At 42.3% G+C, this 19,891-nt stretch overlaps 1 protein-coding gene across 3 annotated transcripts; it reads right to left on the reverse strand.

Moving 5' to 3' along the window:
• Window positions 1-2,446: 2,446 nt before the first annotated feature.
• AMD1 (adenosylmethionine decarboxylase 1) lies at window positions 2,447-19,678 on the reverse strand. 3 transcript variants are annotated; one of them, NM_001012569.2, is made up of 9 exons: window positions 19,199-19,678; window positions 9,524-9,610; window positions 7,942-8,068; window positions 7,371-7,473; window positions 6,642-6,684; window positions 6,398-6,542; window positions 5,333-5,425; window positions 5,095-5,250; window positions 2,447-4,580 (listed from the first exon to the last, which is right to left on the reverse strand). In NM_001012569.2, exons 1-9 carry the CDS (start codon window positions 19,327-19,329, stop codon window positions 4,440-4,442), a joined length of 1,026 nt encoding a protein of 341 aa, NP_001012587.1. In that variant the 5' UTR covers window positions 19,330-19,678; the 3' UTR covers window positions 2,447-4,439. The 3 variants fall into 3 exon arrangements, with proteins under 3 accessions (NP_001012587.1, XP_046794827.1, XP_046794826.1); XM_046938871.1 differs by lacking the exon at window positions 19,199-19,678 and adding an exon at window positions 19,070-19,113; XM_046938870.1 differs by lacking the exon at window positions 19,199-19,678 and adding an exon at window positions 18,906-19,034.
• Between the last annotated feature and the right edge of the window lie 213 nt (window positions 19,679-19,891).

The raw sequence follows: 19,891 nt of genomic DNA on the forward strand, positions 1-19,891 counted from the left end.
TACAGCTGTCAGGCAGCTGCAGAAACAAGATTCTCTAGAGACTTTATTTTTAATGTACCAGCAGCTCTGGCACTAAGTACAGTATGCGGCTAGAAATAATGGAAAAATGAACTGGTAACTCTAAATTTGGCCAAACCTCACTGTTCCTAGTAGCACTTCTTTGTGGGCACGAAGTGTACTAACAGCAAATACCATAAAGAACGTTTACACAAATCCAGTCTCCTCCCAATAGCAGAGGCCCGCCTGAACTGTAATATGCAGAACACCCTTCAGACTCCCCAGTAAGAAATGCAACTGGGTGAGAAAGTGCAAGAGTAATAATCTGAAGTTAAACTCATAATTGAAAGTCAAATTAAACTGATTTTCAGGAAACGCCCGTCTCAGTGGCTTTCTAATGATAGTTTTGTCTTCCAAGGGCTTTCGAGTATTTTTTTCCCCACTTGGATGTATTTAAGAGGCAGGTAAATTCTTGGCATTCCTTGAACATGAATCCTGTTTGCTCAGCTTCCTATAGCTGAGTCAGAGCAGCTCTTCTATTGTTCATTAACTTCTCTACTGAATTGTCATTACAGTCGTTGCATGGAAACTTAACAGGGTGTTGCTAAACTGTCCTGTTCTTTCTAAGCTTTGGCTGCAGGCTTTGCTTTAACACTTCAGTAGGCTTTAGATTATACATAATGGATTTGGAAGCAATTTTTTCCACCTTAAAGTTTTTGGCGGTACAGCCTGGGAGAACACTTTAGTTCTGGAGAAGATCTCAGCGTGGTTTCCAAACCTTGTGCCTTCAGACACTGGTGGCACTGCTTTTAGGACCAGCACAAGGCAAGCTGGTTTTGTATCATCCCAGCTGGGAAGCCTCAGAAGAGCATGCCTTCAGCATTTGCCAGTAAGTAATCCTGCACCATGAAGTAGTTAAACTGACAGCCAGTATCCAGTCCTAGAGCCATTCTGCATTCCTATTTAAGTACTAGAGAAAAGTCAATCTCTTCAGCCAGAGCATTAAGGTAGAGGCCTTAGACTAAAACTGGGTGGCTTTTAATACCTGTTTGACTATGCATTTCTGCCTAAGGAACCCAAACATGCACAAGTGCATAGGATCTCAGGAGATGTATCCCACAGTCCTTAGGGAACTGGCAGATAAAGTTGCTGTTATCAATCATACTGGAAACATTCTGATAGTCTGGTGAAGTCCACAGTGACTGGAAAAGGGGAAACAAAGGGTAAATCACACCTGCCTAACTTGATGTCCTTCTATGACACCGACAGCAATAGAGGACACGAGAAGAGGAACGCACTGCCATCTACTTTGATGTGTGCACAGCTTTTGATCCCTGTCTCTAATTTAGGGAGACATGGATTTGATGGATAGACTGTTTGCTTGATAAGAAAGTTGCTGGATGGTCACATCTGAAAAGTTGCAGTTAACGTCTTAGAATCCACATAGGATCAAGGAATGGTTTGGGCTGGAAGGGACCTCAAGGATCATCAAGCTCCAATCCCCCCTGCAGCAGGCAAGGCTGCCAACCTCCATATCTAATCCTAGACCAGGATGCCTCAGGCCCCAACCAACCTGGCCTTGAACACCTACAGGGATGAGGCATCCAGAACCTCCCTGGGCAACGGCTGCTCAATGAGCAGGTGGTTGGGAATGGTAACTGTTTTTGTGGGAAACCTGGAAACTTGAGGCAAAATGAGCCAAAATAGAGAAACATCAATTGCTTAAGGTGGATATTTATTTTTGTGAAGGTCAGTCTGTAAAGCTGTTCTTCAGAGCTAAGTTACTGCTAATTTGTCACAGCCAACTACTCTAATTTAGACAATCTCTTAAAGCTGTAACCTGGATTTTCTTCTTTTAATTCAAGAGGCTTAGTTATGCATTTTAAATAGTGTTGAACACTCAATAACTTGAAGTTATCATTCCATATTCAAAGCACAATTAGAGAACTCTGGCATGACAAAACAGGTTTGGGTGACATATGAATACTATATTCAGACATGAACAGTTCAAAGGTTCTCAGGCCATCACCACTAGCACAGGTATCCTCTATCAAGGCAATTGTTATGGGTATCAGCACTGCTAGAGCTCTGTAACGCAAAAGTGAAGCTGCTATTTGTACAGAACTGCTCACGTGAAATCTGCAAGTTCCACTGATGCTTATTGCCTCTGCTTAGCAATAACACTGGTAAGCACTAGTTTCCCCATCTAGTTTGCTATCTGGATTAGTATATGCCTACTTCATCTTAAGAGGCAAGTTTCACCTTGAACTCTCAAAGTCAGTCTAAGCTTAAGTACAGTAAGTACATGCCAAGGTTTGTTACATAAATCCAGCAGAAGCAAGAGTTAGCTTAAATCAGAGCAATATTTTAAATCTATTTCAAAATGAAACCAAATTGGCACCGAAAAGCATGCGAGCACATGGGGCAGAACTGCTGGATCATCACTACAAACAATTTAAGCAAACTTTTATTGAAGCATTAAGTTGTGGTACAGATATTTTTTAAATGATCAAAGTCTAACACCACAGAAATTATGAACACCATACTCCCCCCCCATCCTGATCACCCCAGATAGTTCAATAATCCATTCAACAGCTTTCATTTTTATAGCCGAGGCTTATGCTTCTATTTATAAAATGTGTATTTCAGTATTACTTGAAAAGGGATCTTCAGTCTACTCGAAGGACCTCAAGCCAGATGTCAGATCAGTTGGGACAACATTTAAGAACAAAAACCACTGAAATATTGGTCCTCAGTATTAACACCAAGAAGCATTAGTGCCATTTACAGCATGTACTTGATAACATTGGTAAAGAACATCAACAATACGCTTAAAATAAAAAACTCAGAGTGTTCCAACCACTTGATTTCTAACCAAGCAGACTTCAGTTTAGAAGCACTAAAAAACTGCTTCATTTATAAATACGGAAGGAACAAAAAACCATTGCATCAAACCAGAAAGTCAAAACATTGCAAGGGCAAGAGGACAGAAAAACCCAATTTCTTAATTAATGTGCTGCTCTCACAGCTGTTAGGATCCTGGTATTTGCAAACATAGCTGAAAGTCTCCCAGCTTTTTAAAGTCTGCAGTTTAGTCAATACCCATGAATGTGACTTTGAATTACACACTTATTCATGTTCTATGAATAGCACTCCACTTCTGTCCAGGTGTGCCAGACAGTTCTTGTTCTATGCCTTCACTGAATGCCCTCAAGTCACAGTAAGAGGAACCACCATAGAAATTAGGAGGAAAAAACAGATGAGGTCACAACACTCAAATACAACATAAGTCACGTGCACAACAATGTCACAGGACTGTCACAAGACAGAAGCATTAGCTTTGCTTTTGGAACAACAAAACGAAGTGACACTGGACCAGTGTAGAAGCACTCTTTACAGTTAGAAGTGGTAGCTCGGAAGTTTTACTGAGAATAACCCAAACCAATCAACACGCCAGCCTGGCAAATCCCACTCTTTTGCTAGGTCTACCTGCTAGTGCTCAAGAGCACCCGCTTCTTAGTCATAACCGGTGATTAGGAAAGATGCCTGGTGCCAATATGAACTCGCACTTTGCAAAGCTGTCACACAACTATTCCAAAGCACTTGGATCCCGACTCAGCCCTCCCCCATCAAGTCTGACCTTTTCCAGACTCTGGCATTGTGTAGCAATGTGACAGCTTAGGGATGTGGACAGATAAATACCAGCATTAAGCTAAGACAAAGTTCAACCTGCATTAGTACCTGTACCCAAACGTCTAGAGGTGAAAGACCAGTGCATTAGCCCAGTGCTACAGTATAGCTGAACAGATTCCTATAAACTTATTTAGAGCATGAAAAGTCAGTCTGATGTAAAAATAAGTCAACCACCACCTGTAGTAGCAAAACAATTTGTAACTGTTTTTAAGAACTTTCTCCAAACACAAAAGTGTTACTTAGGAATCAGTTTCATTAGAAATCATACAAGTTTGTCAAAAATCATTTTAGACTGAAGTCACAACGTAGATGAAAAAAATCAATGACAATTTAACAAAGAACTGTCCCAGTGAGTAGGTTGAGGCTGAAGCCTAGTGAGGACGAAAGCCTTGTCTGTGGGAAATTTTTGGCGATACCTGGAGAAAAACTATACTGTGTGTAATTCTACCTGAATCATTTTTACAAGTGTTGTTAAGTTTCATACAGTAAGATTTTTCTACATGCACTTCAATTTCACAGCAAGAGTGGCATAGAGTACCTAAACACAGAAGAGAGCATTCATGCAAGATATCTAACTCCTTGATATAATAATGCATACAATTCAAAATGGTTATACTATGATTACACCTAGGGCTTTCCACAGCTACAAGGTGGTGGGAGTGGAAAGCGTGGCCCCCTGAATCATTAACTAGAAAGCAACCACCACCTTCTCTATGGGATCTCTTTTTGCGCTTTTTCTTCATTCTTAATCAACTGTGCTGTTGCTGGCGATTCTTCGTGAAACTGGTAAAAACAAAATTGTAATCACTGAATTGAGCAATCTGGTGATCAAGACGTTTAAACCCTTCAATCTTCTGAGCAGAAGAAAACACTGTGCGACATTTAGAGCTCTAGAAAACAAAAAGTGAGATTTACTTCTTTTACACTTAGCATTAAGAGATAGACTGGCACAATATGTATTTAGTAGTTCTTGTGACATCTAACATGTTTTAAACTCTTGTACGACAGCTGCTCAAAGTTTCAGTCCCAAGCAACCATTCTCCTCCTTATGTAGGGTACTGCTCATTCATGAATCATTTGCTGGCAGCATCACCATCAGCACTTTTACAACTGACAGCTGTAGCCAAATTCAGAAAAAGGCAAGTTATGCCTATACAGAATTCCACATGAAGTCACCAGGATACTAAATCTGAACTGCCTTGTCTTAAAACATAAGTTTTCCGGAGATCAAATTTAGTGCATGCCAAAGCAATACTGAAGAGTACTTCAACTTACTAAGTAAGCTACCATACAAATGTAGAGACAAACTAGAAAATACTAGTGCCCCAGTAAAAACATCTCCAGCACTGTGTTTTGTGTCTATATGCATTTCAGGAGCTAACAAGCTACTGCATGGGGACTCACCTGATTAACAAAGAGGGTTGTTACAAATTTTCCTGGCTTGAAAACCTCTACAACTTTTCTAATCAGGTCATCATAAGAAGTCTGACTTATGTTTGTTTCAAAACTAACGTAAGAGAATTCTGGTTCTGGAGTGATGTGAATAGTCCAGTAAGTTCCCTGAAGAACAAAAGAAAAAGTTATTATCACAAAATAAGTAGAACTGAAAATTTGTATTAAGATAAGCAAGCGAGAAACTTACATCCGATTTCATCCCATTCATTGAATACCCACAAGGATTGAACATTGTAGCATCAATAACAGAACCTGGTATCAGGTCACGAATTCCACTCATCTGAAAGAGAAGTTGAAATCACACATCTCCATAAGCTTGTTTAACTCAGAATGAATATCAATTTAGGAGCAGTACACCAGAATTCTTCCAATAACAGATCAGTTTGATATTATGTACCACTGCAGATAAACTTGCTTTGCATCCTGTCACTTACCTGGTGAGTGCTGAGCTGCATACAAGTCATTGCATACTTCAACACTTACAGAAGCAAACTGCATAGCAGCAAGAAGGAGCAACTTCAAATTACAGAGCATAAGTGCATCTGCAACTAAAATGGGAAATGGAGCTCCTACTCAACCAGTAAACAGCCTTCAGTTTGTGGATGCATTAACTCTGGAGTGTGAAAGTACTTCCTTCTGCTCCATCAATAAAGCAGAATCCAAGGGATTCTCCTCAGTACTTGAACCACAAAAATTTCTACAGCAAATGCAGTAGCGAGAATCAAAACTTAAGAACAGAAAACCAGATTAAGTCAGTGTATTTTATCAGTGAAATTCATTCACATCACAGGAGTTACTCATTTGGAAAAAAAAAATCAAGGAGGCAAAACCATCAGGTTATGCTTGGACCTAAACCTCGCCCCCACTGCTATACTCTAAACCACCCAAAGAACTTTGTGATTTATCTGTAATTTTAATAGCTAGATAACTTTACTATTTGTTATCTTCAGTTTAAGCCCTCTTATTTCTCTTCACCTCCATTCTACTCAATTGCATTTCTATGCTTATTTCTCCATCCTCCAGAGGAGGAAACTTCCAGTCACCCAAAGCACTGCAAATTGCTCTTTTCCATAGATTAAAATGAGGACAGAAATTACAGAGTTAAACCCATTTGACCACCACACCAAAGCTCCAAAGACATTAATCTGATTTTTTAAGACCTTTCCCAACACAAAATAAAGCTTCTAAATACAAGTTAAGCATTGCCTAATTTTCACCACCCCCGAAGTATTTAGTTTTCAAGCAAACATACACGAGTGACATCATTTGCAGTAACACCATCTTTCATGTAGAACTGGTCCATAACTACTGGGTCAAGCTCACTCATCAGAATTTCCAGTGTCTGATCAGGCTGATTGGATATCCGACTCTCTGGGAAATCCAGGGTGTACAGGTACCTATGTATGATACAAATCACTTATGTAATAAGTATTATCAGCACCAAGTTAAGTTCAGCTGTGAGCCCCCAAAGAAATTCAAATTCTTGTAATACATACCAGCAATCAGAATTCATACGTCCCATGCAATAAGCTGCTCCATCTAGTCAAGACAAAAAGGCTCCAGTTAACACACCACAGCAGATAGCTTACATAATATTGGCCTCACTTCACACTTAAGGATAACGTCTCTCACTACACACCAAGTCACTGATACAGCTAACACCTGTAGCAAATAGGTAGGCATTTAACTTCAGAAGCATTAAGCCGATAGCCAGAAAAAGTGGTTCTTTTGGGTGGTCTGAGGACTCCAGTTTGGAGCCTACTCAGCAGGCAGTTCACATAATAGCTTTAACTGTGCACATACAGATATGCAAGACATCAGTGTTTTATTTGCTAAACACTCAGTACTACAGCTTCCATGTTCTCTCAAAAAAAACCCCACCTTTTCTGCCAGTAGTTAAAAATCAAAGTTCCAGGCTTTTGGAGTCTGTGACAGCTGGATTTTGGAGACTTATTTACTCTATTCCTGAATATCATCACAGTTAAGAGAAGGTGCTACGTGTCAAGCTCAGGAGATTTCAAGTTTGATCTTGGTAAGTGAGTATCAGGAAATTCTTTATAGCTTTTTTATTTGTATGCTGTTGAAGCTTGTCAGCTGCAGAACTGCAAGATCTGCTAAACGAATGGCCTCAAAAGTCTATGTGTTATCATGCCACTCGTTGCTTCTCACTTCATATCAACACTTTACACAAGCTGTGCAACCTCACTGTAGTTTCATATGCTTACTTGGGAAAATTTCATTAAGAAACTCCACTTCTTCCTGGAAATTCCTATGTGGGTACTCCTGGTGGGAAGGCTTCATGAAATTCTTACGTGAATAAAAGAAGCTCTGAAAAAAATAGAAGTATATGTTACATATCAAATATATCTGCCTACAACCTAAAAGCAATTTAGAAAATTTAATATAAGCTTTCACAGGACATGACTTCTCCATGTCAACAATGCTGCTAGCCGTATGTTTATTCCTAGCTTGATTAGTAAGCTACAGGAGAGAGCAAACTTCTGAATTGGTTTTACACACAAAAAAATTCAATTATTTCAGCACTGACTACATAGGCATAGAAGTTCTTCACCTTTAAGTAACCTTAACTCTACACAGTAGCATTTATAAAGCAGCGATCTTTAAAAGGCAAATAGAAGGCTAAGTTCCATAGCAGAGCAAATAGTCATATAACCTGTTCTGGGAAGCAAACAACTAAGAAATATTTGAAATAAGAAAAAAAATACAAAACAAATTGGAAATATTAATAAAAGGCTTGCTGTCTATTTGAAGGGAGATGCATTTTTAGCACTTTACCTGAATTGAGTCAAACCCACTGTACTCCCTAGCAAGCTCCAACAGGGGAACCAGTGCTTGCAGTAAGAGGGTGGTACCACACGTCTTCAAAATGAAACGTCTCTTGGAGACAAACATGCTACTCTCACTGTAAAAGCGATGAGAAAAATACATTAAACACTTAATACAAAGCAGGAGACAAGGGTTAGGTCTTGGTTCCTATCCCAACCACATGTATACTGAATGTTCATTTGCAGTAATACAAGACATTAACATGCTTGGCAAATTGATCAAATCAATAGACTTTAGCGAACATGTGAGAGCTGTTACGACTTCCTAAAACAATTACTTGCTCTAGCTGCATATTACACAGCTACTGCACCGCAGGAAAAGAGCTACATGCATTACATGTCCTCAGTCTACTCAAGAAACACAGGTGCTGAGAAGTGGGTACACAACAGACAAGCAGTTTCTTAATCTAGCTGCAGGATGGAGTCAAACTTGAGAAATCTGACCTCAGCTGAAGTAAAGCTATCAAGAAAGTCAGCCCAGAGAGAAGCAAAATCCTTACAGAAATTAATACTATGTCTGGCTGCATCTTCTAAGAAATCTGACTACTAGAAAGTGATAACCAGCACTGGTCCACAGAAAGAGGAAATCACAGGTTATAACCACAGTTCTATGATAAGCCCTCTGCAGAAGATGAAGTTCACATACTGTTGACTTCTTTAAGCCAGATACAGAACTACAAGCCTACCGAATTAAGATTACCACTGATACTACATCCAGAACACTGTAAGTGTATAGCAAGTACTTTCCCAGCAAATAAATGAAGAGGACAAATCTAGCTTAAATAGATTTAACTCAGCTTGGAGTGCTGTTTAAGAATACAAAGTAAAGGTCATATTTCACCCAGGATATAGGAGTTTTTTCAGAATTTTATTTTTTAAATACGGAGCTCGCAGAAAGACAGCTTCAGCACAGTTTTTACTGGTTTGCTCTTAACCCAACCTTCCTTTCCAGACAGCCTTTCACAGTACAAAAGCTGCAGATTTTGTAATCTGAAGCAAAGCAGAGAATGTCAATATGTCTGACAAGTTCATATAGAAAAAAGCATGAAAGTATTTTCCAGATGAAAAACATATGGCAAAAGACCAACTGCCGTGCAAGACCAAAATCCCAAGAAAGATACATTTTTACAAGTGTCCTTTTGGTAATGCATTATCTGTCTTTAAAGCCAATTTATTGATAGTTTTTGCTGACCTACAACTAACGCTTATGTGTACTGTTTTGCTGAAGTGTTCCTAAAATTTGAATAAATTTTTAAGTGGAGGAGATGTATTTACCCCAGGACAAAAACGTAATGATCAGGTGCAGAAATGCCACAGCAAGTCAAAACTAATCACACTACTAATTACGAAAGCATTCCTGCTACCGAACAGAAGCATGATAGTACTACAATTAGCAGGCCCTTGCAAGCTGTAGCTGTTAATGACAGCATCTTAACCCAAGATTGGATTATCAGCCAAACATCGTTTCCCATACAACAGCTTTAACATTTTTACCCATTGTGCTCTCTGAGCAGCAGCTATAATAGGCTTACCTGAGTACATAAGCTTCCTGCTTGTCAGTTTTTGTCACACTTATGATCAAACAATGCACATTCTCCAGAAGTTTGTCCCACTCAATCCTGCAAGGAAATTACAGCAGAGTCAAAACAGGTTAAACTGAAGCTGTCTGGAACACAGATTAAAAAAAGTATTATAAGAAGCATTGTAGCTGTCACCATCTCCTTTCACGCTCTCAGATCCAGCAACTCTTCACATAGGAACCATGAACCCAATAGAAGTGCTATTCAATTCTTAGCTCTCAATGGCAAAATTTGAGTTTTCCCACAGGAGCCATTAGCATAATCTGCTGCATGACTGCAACTGTCAAACAACAGTGCCAAGCTTAGCTCATCTGGGACAGGTGTAATGCTATAATGGGATGATAATAGCAGGGTGGCAAAGTCTTTGGTTACAGCAAATGAGAACCAGCCCAAATACAGCAGCCATGGATGCAGAAATCGAGGAAATTAGCTGCTTATCTTTGGAAAGCCTCAGGTAGGCAGGGATCTCCAGCAAGAGAAGCCCTCACCTCCACTGCCAACCCTTAAATGAGGTCCGGGAAGGGGTGGATCCTGGCTCCAGCCATTCTGGTCACTCGGGTTCATTGCATGCACCTGAGCTCCCCTGGGTTGGCCCTGCCTTCCCACCAGGTGCTCAATCACTGGGTCAGGCCATGACTCGGCATTTCCACTACAGCAGGTTGAACATTACATCCTCCATGTTGCAAAAGGAGAAAATTCAATCTTATAACAATGTATGCTTTAAGTTGAATCTTCTCATACTTCCAATTACAGGAGCCACTGGTAGCCATCAGAGTAATACAACAGTATGTTACCATTAAGAGGTTACATTTGTTCAACTTGGAATCAAGCTCATAATTTTAATGAAAATCAGCCCTAAGAACTAATACATCTTAATGGCCTGAATTCCTCTGATCAATGTGGATAATAGAATTCCTTCTACTTCTAGAAGATGTAGATTCAACTTCTGCTAGATTTCACTATGATGGTATACATTTGGTATTTCAATTCTTGACTGCCATTATTCATTCTGAGAGAAATTCTACTAACAAGCTGAAAATTCAAAAGGCACAAATGAAGCAAAAAATTTTCCAAGCACTCATGAGAAGTTACAGACTTGCAAAAAGACCCCTCAACTACTCTGTCACTTCAGTTATGTCTATCAGTGGAACCCAATATAACAGTAAAATTTGCTATCAGACAGATACAACTTCACAAGGTTGCAAAACTACAAGACTGTCACAGCATATTCCAACTGCAGGTCTGTGCTGGCTCCTGCTCAGACCTGTTATGAGCCAAGGAATTTAGTAATCCAACATATAGGTAAGTCACCCACCAGGTTATAGAGCTGAAGCAACTATGAGAACTAAGATGCTTTCACCAGCTGGTAAAGGGTAGATAACTCTTCACAGCTGGGCTGGGAGACTGAAGGAAACACTATTTTTTCCAATCACTACACAAGCTCCCAGATGAGCTCAGCTGCCCCTGTAGCTGTCAACCTAATCCTCAGGGGTCAGACCTTCTTTCCCTTTGGCACTGCAAAAGCTTGATAGCTGTACTTCAGGACAAAGCACTCACTGTTAATTCTAGCAGCAGGTTGTTCCAGCAGCTCCAAATCTTTCCCCTTAAGGGAAAAAAAAAAAGTAGTCAATCTGCCGAAGTGAAACTTCAGTGCAAAGCTGAAGTTTTAGGTTCTCCTATCTCCCAGCTGTAGTCCAGATGCTCTTTGCTTCCTAAGCACCCCAGCAAACAAATGCTGCTTGCTTCTCCCTCACTTGAGGATGCCTCTTGAACTGAATTCTGCACCTTTGCTACTTTTTTTCCCCTTTTATAGTATGCACTGCACTAAACCGGTGTAAGTCAAGCAGAACATGCTTAGCTTACAGACTGTATCCCTCTTTTAGGTAAGACTAAAGCTATGAGAAGTGACTTTAAAAGAATCCTCTTGAAATCCCTCATGACTAGGTGCACATCTGATCAACTTTCTAAAATCCAATTTTTAATGATCCAGACATTCAAAGTGAATTTTTCCCCACCATTCCAATTAGTGAACCTTGATGAAATTCTGTTCAGCAACTGGAGACGTGACAGCACAGACTGCTCAAATCTGCAGATCAAGTTGATCAGCTCATTTGGAATGCACTGACACATTAAACTCTATGTCGTACTATGGGCTGTGTTCCTGATACTCAAGTTCATATGAAAATGCAACCAGTCTCTTCTCATTTTTGCATTTGCCAGGTTGCTCAAAGAGTGAAACGGTTGAAGTCAAACTTTAAACACGGTCCTGGACAACCAGGCTATTTTGGTGTGAAGAGAACTTCAGCATTTAGTCATCTTGAAGCTACAGCACACCTACATACATTTGCCAGCTTTAGTATCTTTCCTGTAACATCCTACTGTATGCACTCTTCTTGTAAACTGAACTAGGTGATGTATTAATTGTATCTGCTATTGCAGAATAACTCCAAATCATGCCAGCAGCGCTCCTGTCTGTGTTCTATCTGCCTCTGATGAAACCACTCAGAGGTCCAACATAGCATTTGTGAAAGCTGAGGCATAGATCTGCTGCACTGCCTGATGCTGCAGTAATTCTACTTGTACACTACCACAGATAAGATTTTGTACTTGTTTGAGCATTAATAGACCTGTGACTATCTCAGACATCGCCAAAGCATAAATCTGACTTCAGAGGCTTCTTAACTGGTCAAAATCTCAGCACTGTGCATGTAAATAAGCTTTCTAAATATCACTGTAATACAGCAATGGCCATTTCAGGAAAATAGCTCCTTTAAGTCTTGATCATATTAGTGGAGGAAGATGCAACAATTTTGAGGTTCAAGAGCACAACAATGAGGGATTGATATAGCACCAATACAGGATTGCACGTCAAACCCAAAGCAAACCATGCAAAGGAAGTCTCTACTTCAGTTCATTAGTACTATAGTTGGCATTTTGATACTGCAGTGGCACAGCACCTTATTTAAAATCTGTTGAAGCTTTGCTCCACTCTTCACTACTCCAACTGCAGAAACCACAACTAACCATATGCTAAGTGTTTGTGCATTCAGCTTTTACAGGAATTAATGGGGAGTTTTTTTAGTTGTTCTGATTAAGATAGCATCGAGAAAGAAAATGCCCACAAATTGAGAAATACACACAATGTCAATCTTGATCCAGAAACATACATAAAACTAACAAAGGGTTGCAGCAGCCAGGATGAGACTTGGCCACATCATGAAGTTTTATGGAGATATTCACCTTATCTACATGCATTTTAAAGCTAAGCGCAGGAAGCAACTACAGAAAGGCCACCCCACTAACATGCTGGATTTGATCTCTATATAACCTACTTAAACAAGATGACCCTTTTATTTGACATATTTCATTGTTTTACTAGGTTTACTAAGTCTAACTCTTGCTTTAATCTGTAGAATTACTCAAGAGTTTCAGCTAAAAGAGTGCCTTCCCCATACACTTACCATGGAAGCAAAAATTAAGAGATGGCCTTTCAATATTATCAGTGCACGTATTACACTTAATCTCATTGTATTTTGTCAAACAAAAAGCCTTAAAGTTAACAACTGTGAAAGACCTGAACATTGCATCCTATTTCATAATTAACTAACTTAACTGTGAAGCAAAACCTCCAACTGAAAAAGAGCCCAAGAGACTAATTTTCAATGAAATGCCATCACGGGCTTCTGCTCCTCCAAATTCCTCTTTTAAGGGGAAATGAGGATTGCATTACCATTTCCTATATTTCTCAAACAGTCATCAGGGCAACCCCAGACACTTTGGAGCCAACTTCCCCGTAAGGAAGCTAAGCATATTAGAAGATACTTGAGTATCATTGGTAGCCAAGTGATTTCTGTAGCAGGCTTGCATCAGGTGGAACTCCCAAGTGACAAAATCACCTGAGACCAACACCTCATTGTTATGTAAAGTTAGTATTACCCATTCCAAAGTGATAAAATCCTGTTTCTTAATTATCAAACAGCAGACACCCACTGAAGGTCATAAGCTTCTCCAACAGACAAGCACTGTGCATCTTAAATGGTTGCATGTGCCCACAGAATCAAATGAAATGAATACATGTACTCAAGTGTAAACAAACTGTCCATGCTCAAATGATAGAAAACTGCTTGTTCTTTAGTTGTCAGAACATATCAAAAAGAGAAAGAATGTATTTTAGCAATCTACTCCCACATCTGTGTTGCAAAGGTTAGCACCCTACCCTATCAGCAGACTGCTTCAGGCCAAGTAGGAAGGGAGTAATAGTGATTTAGGAGATCTAGAACTCTGAAGAATTTGTTTCTGTAAACAGTCAGCAGCATAAACCCTTTACAGCCCTTTCATGATCTTTCTCATGGAGCCCGGATAGCACTGGGTGATTGTTCTGCAGTAGGGCAGGAATTCTTTGGGAAAGGTCTACAAAACTTCTAAAAGAGAGCTTCAGCTGTATATATATATATGTATATTCTTGCATATCTATTCATTAAAAACAAGACAACTGACAAGTGTGTAATCAAACTAATAACCAAATTTACCTTGTACTTTACTGTTAAGACCTTGTTTAAAATCTAGTATTGAGCTACGGAGTAATACCTTTCATTCCCAGCTGTTACCTCCTAAATATTTACCCCAATAGCAGGCCACAGCTCAGCAGGCAGTATCCTGTCAGCACCCTGATCCAGACCATGGGTAAATGTAATGCCCAGTCCAAGCAACCTATGCACAGTTAGCATAGAAGCTGACTGAATACCAGTGTCAGAGCTGCAACATCACTTACAATTATTCTGAGACAGGTAGAAGCAGTAACTGCCAACTGCTCAAATCACAAGCTTCTTAAAGCATCTCTTAGAAGCTCATGTGTTTTTTTTCCCTGCAGAATGACAGATGCATGTTAATTATTTCCTATTAAAATTATAATTTAGCTTGTAGATTGCTGTTGAATATAGATTTCCTTGAATCATGTATACTCAAGGCACTTCCAACATGATAAATTGACTTCTGCAGTATCTGTGGAGCACACAAGACCCCACACCCTCTACGTGGCTTTGAAAATAGATACACAAAAACTCCGTACATTTCCCTTATCTTAAGCCTAAAACCTTTCCAAGGACATGCACATAATGTTGAGTGAAAGGCAAGCACCCGAATAGGAAGTCATACCCACATCACAAGCAATTCCACCACACACTTTTAGCTAGAAGATCCTGAGCCAACTAGTAAAGATAATAATTCCCAAAGGACTCTAAGATATTCCAGCCATGGCACAAAAGAGGCCGCAGATACTGTTTTAAAGGCTGTGTATTGCTACTGCCACAGGTCCCTTATTACCGTTGCTACAGCATATACAAGGAATGCTGACTCTGTACTTCACCTCCAGAGATATTTGAGGGGCATTCCGTTGTCTGTTACATCAAAGGATAACACCTGACACCCAAGATGTTCCAGGAAGCATAAGCCCTGATAAGCACATTAGGACTTCAGCAGAAGTCTCACATGCAGCATTTAAGGCAAGTTTGAGTCTAACCTTCTCCAGAAGGAACACACTGTAAGGCAGCAACTGTCTGCCATAAGCATCAAGCCTTCCTGTTCTCCTGGCTGAATAAACAGCCATTAGGAAAGCCATCTTAAGAATATACCAGTAGCCACAAGTTTAAAGAGGTTTATGAAGTGGCTTATGACAGGCAGTAACTAACCAAATCCTGAAGTTTCAGCACTAAGGTAGGAAAATATCAAACGGCCTTCAATGGAAGCCTTAGCTTTCTGCAAGCAGTATCACGGTCAGGAGCAGCGAGCATAAAAGGGCTTGGCTTCTTTCCTTTGTGTGAAGCTACTCTTTAACTTAGAGCTACAAGCAAACATTTTATCTGCCATTTTGAACTTGTCTGCAACAGGAGAAGACTGAATTCACCAGTAAAGTCCTCCAGATTACCTTTTATGTCCACACGAAATAAACTCGAAGAGGAGACAGAATCCTGCCTCCCTGCACGACCCTGCCTCTGCCCATGTCAGGTGCCACAGGCAGCAGTGCTATGCTTCCGTGCAGAGCCTCCCAGGAGTAAGAGCAGAGGCGGCTTGCAGCCCAGCCTTCCCACACCTTTGCTGTTTGAAGGAACATGCAATAACACCACCACACTCCACAGGACCGTGGGAGTTGACTCAGGCTACAGGGTGTAGTACAAAGCAAGCATTTACAGGACTTCTATCAGATGCTTGCCTTCGCTGTTGCTTAGCAGTTCTCATCTGGCATAGGCTGAGTACTTCACAGTATCAGTATCATCCCATATTGCTCACTACTGCACCGCTCTTTCTCCAGTTTCCTATCTTGTGTCTAAATATAAACAAATACTAAATTAAAGGTTCATAAATATCATCTCAATCTTTTGAATGCTTGAGAGATGGACTCCTAAATACTAGAATCTAAACACTATGGCTTCAAACTTGTGCGCATTCAAGACCACAGGAAGCCCAGAGGTGGGAAATGCTCAGCTGCACTCTCATCTGAAGGCGTAAGCTGCTTTCTTTGCTGTGGGGACAGTGAAAACGCTACTCAGTCACCACAGAATTCCACTCACAGCGTGGTCATCGTGTTTCCAGCAAACACTCATTTTTATACTTAATGACTATTTTCAACAAACGTGCTTCACATAGCACAGTGAGAACATGCACCAAGTTAACGCAAATGACTAAAGCCACAAAAACGTTAACTTCATTCCACTTCTCAGTATGAGCGGGGCAGGCAGCTCCAGATTCTTCTCAGTATTTCAACAACAGGACCTTTTTGCAGAACTCATCAGCACACAAAGAAAAAGCCCCCACACCTCAGCAAATTAAAGCCCGTGTTAATTCATTTCCTTCTAGTTTCCAGCCGGGACTCTAACTGGAGGTATTAGAACAATACATTTCACATCTATTCATGTTATTCTCTAAAAAGCAGCCTTGCCCGAAGGGGAAAAAGATGTCATAACTTCTTCGTTAACCAGTTCTAGAACCTTTTCCTCAGCAGCTGGTAATATCTAAAGACTTCAGAGTATCTGATCCCTAGCAAGGGCACACAACGTGGAAAGTTTTGGCTTTGAATGCCAGCTTAGTCATTCAGTAGATGAATAGCTGGCATTTCACTACTAAGCAGGTACAATACAAAAGGCAAGCTCAACTGGTTTGCAACCTGACTCTAATTTAGCTATTGTTCTACAGCTTCAGCTTTGATTCAAACGAGCTTATTCAATTGCCTTTATGGAATTAGCATAGAAGGGTCCACTGCATTCAGAATTTTCTCATTTGCATCTATCAATTGTAGTGAAAATAATTTAGGTCCAACATCTCAAGAAGACTGTTAGCATGAAACAAAGTTTTATTAACAACACAGTATCGCTGATCATTATCCCTCAACACAGGTTAACAGCACATCTCACCTTCCCACCAAAAAAGGTAGACAGCTTCAATCAGCATCCTCTATTAAGACCCAATTAACACAAATACCTTCAAAGCTCCCTCCCCGTTCTGAAACTGTGTTAAAGGCCACATGTTCAATAGTTAACAGTTTGTATCTACCCTATTAAAATTTTATGGCCATATCTACACACTGTGAAGGAGCTGCCCAAGTACTTGCCTTCCATTCCATTAAGTTGTATTAAACAGCTTTAAAAACCATTGCTGGTTTGTAGATGGAAGCTTCAGCTCACACATGAAGCAGAGCATGAATGTGTCAATGAAGAAAGCATTTGCAGAACACCATCTCTAAACTAGAAGTTCTGTAAGTTCCCATATCAGCATACAAATGCAAAAAAACCCAATTTTTGTTAGTTTTCATACTAGAAAGAAGTTAAATATAGCAGGAACCAGAGCCTACATAACATCTGTATGATCATCTGCAAAAATGTAAGCTAGAACTTGCTCTACCAGGGTTGCCTGGACATTAGCAGCACAAGTTCAAACTTTATATTTGCTATACCTCTTAAGTAATAACAAACATACAATCACATCTCATCATTTCCATGCTAAGTACATTATTCAAAAAAGGTCTAAACAGCTTTATATGTCAGAGTTACACGAACAAACTGCCTCGGAGCACCAGGCCAGAGGCAAACATCTATACTGCACTGCTTCTGTCATGGCAGAAACGAAGCTTCTGGTAGCTGTGAGCTAGTGACATGGACACACGTGCATGCACACAGGATGCCCATTATTTTAGGAGAGGCTGTTATCTGCTCACCAGCAATTCAGACCTTTGGATAGCTAACTCTACTAATACATCTACAAAGAAAATCTGCTGAGAAATGCTGAAACAAAGGAAAAGACAAATAGCACAAGCTGAGCATGCACCTTTGACTGGAGATGCTGCCTTCATTACCACATCCCATACATTCAACACGTCACAGCATCTCCAGCATCCTGAAGACTGACCACTGGCTAACAGCAATACACGTAAGCAGATCTGAATATGCCACAAACACCAGATTGTCTGGGTGCCATCCCAACCCATGAGTTCAGTTTTACTAGGCTTACAATGACCTAATAGAAGCGAGCCTTCACATTTGCTTCACGTGCTGAAGACAAAACAGCATCTTCAACTATGTGATTCCATTACATCTGCATGCAAACCTTGTTCTCCCTGCAAACTTGTACACGATTCTGGGACCATTCTAGGGCAAGTAAACAGATTTTGCTTTCATTTCAGGCTCGCTGCAACCATTTTCTGACACTTCCAGGGTGCTTGTGCCACAGTAACATATTCAGCAGCTCTACAGTTGGACCTCTTATTACAGGGACAGGCATCCCAGTCTACCCAGGCAGCTCCCCCTATGAAGTACTGTACTGGGGAGCTACAGCACAGCCATCCGACGCCCTGCCCGATGGGGTTTCCACAGGGCGACCCGTGACCATCAGACGCGGCACTGCCCAGCTCAGCCACAGCGGGAGAAAAGCTGTCCCCTGCCCCCGAGGCCGACTTGGGAACACGTGTGCAACCGAAGCCGCGCGGGCCTGGGCCTTTCTTCCTGCCTCGCTGGGTGGCAGTGAAAGAAGCGCACATTCTTCAGATACCCATTGGGTGACAGGCAGGGGCCCACCCCTGCGCGGCGCCCAGTTCTCATTGGCTTGAACTTGTCAATGGGGGAGAAAAAAAAAAGAAGAGAGGGAGGCAGCGCGCCTGGGAGCAGCGCCAAGAAACTCACGTGTAAGCCGTGGCCCCGGCCACACTTCTGCGGGAGGAGCCCCCACCCCCCCCGCCTCCCTCCGTGCCTACCGCGCCACGGGGCCGCCGGAGGGACCGGCCGCGAGGGACCAACCCTCCGCAAGGCAACCGGAGCACCGTCCCCGCGGGCGGCCTTCCCCAGCCCACCTCCGCTCAGCCCGCCGCACGTCGCCGGCAGCGCCCCGCGCTGTCAGAGGGACGGGGAGCGCGAGGCCCGCCGCCCTCAGGGCGCGCGCGCGGCCGCCGCCACCAACGGCTCCCGCTCGCGGCAGCCCGGAACCAACCGCCGTCCGCCCGCGCACGGCCATTACCCGCGGCGCCGCCGCCGCCACCACGCCCGGGCCGCGTGCGCGCCGGCCGCTGCCCTCCTCCCCTCCCTCCCTCCTTCTCGCGGCCGTTACGGCGGCTCTCCCCGCTCCCTCCCGCGGCCGTTCCCGGACCTGGGTATGGTGCGGAGGTCGCCGGACCCCTTGCTCTGGTGCGGCTCCTGCGGCGCGGGCTGCTGCCGGGCGAACCACACCTCCAGCAGCTTCTCGGTCCCTTCGAAGAAGTGTGCACCGTTCTCCTTCATGGTGAGACAACTCGGCAACCAACAACCACAGAAATTAACGGCGACCCCACCGCCGCCCCCGGCTCCCGCTCCGTCCCGGGCGGGCTTCACCTTCTGGGGCTGTTGTGGCTTTTTTTTTTTTTTCAATATTAATTTAGAAAAAAAAAAAGAAAGAAAAAAAAGGAAAAAAAGAGATTTTTTTTTAAGCCACCCTGAATGCGCGGCGGCGAGCGCGGCGTGAGCGTATGTGAGAGGGTTACAGTCCGAGCTGGCGGGCGGGCGGTGCGGTTCCTTGTAGTCCGTGTTCCCCTGTTACAGAGAAGAGCGGTGAGCGAGCGCTAGCTAATGTCGCCGGCCATACTGTGTAAGCGAGGGGCTGCGCGCACTCCGCCGCCTTTATAGCTCTTCGGATCGCGGGGGCACGACGCGCGGCTGCCCGCCTGCCATTGGTCGGCCGCCGCTCGCGCCCGCCCTTCCTCGCTTCTGATAGGGCGGAGGGAACGCCCGTCAAAAGCTATGCCGGTTCTCTGCCCCACCCACTGCAGCCCGCCCGCTCAGCCTAGAGGAGCGGGAGCGCGGGGAT

This window comes from Gallus gallus, chromosome 3 (genome assembly GCF_016699485.2).
Source record: "Gallus gallus isolate bGalGal1 chromosome 3, bGalGal1.mat.broiler.GRCg7b, whole genome shotgun sequence".
NCBI lineage: Eukaryota > Metazoa > Chordata > Aves > Galliformes > Phasianidae > Gallus > Gallus gallus.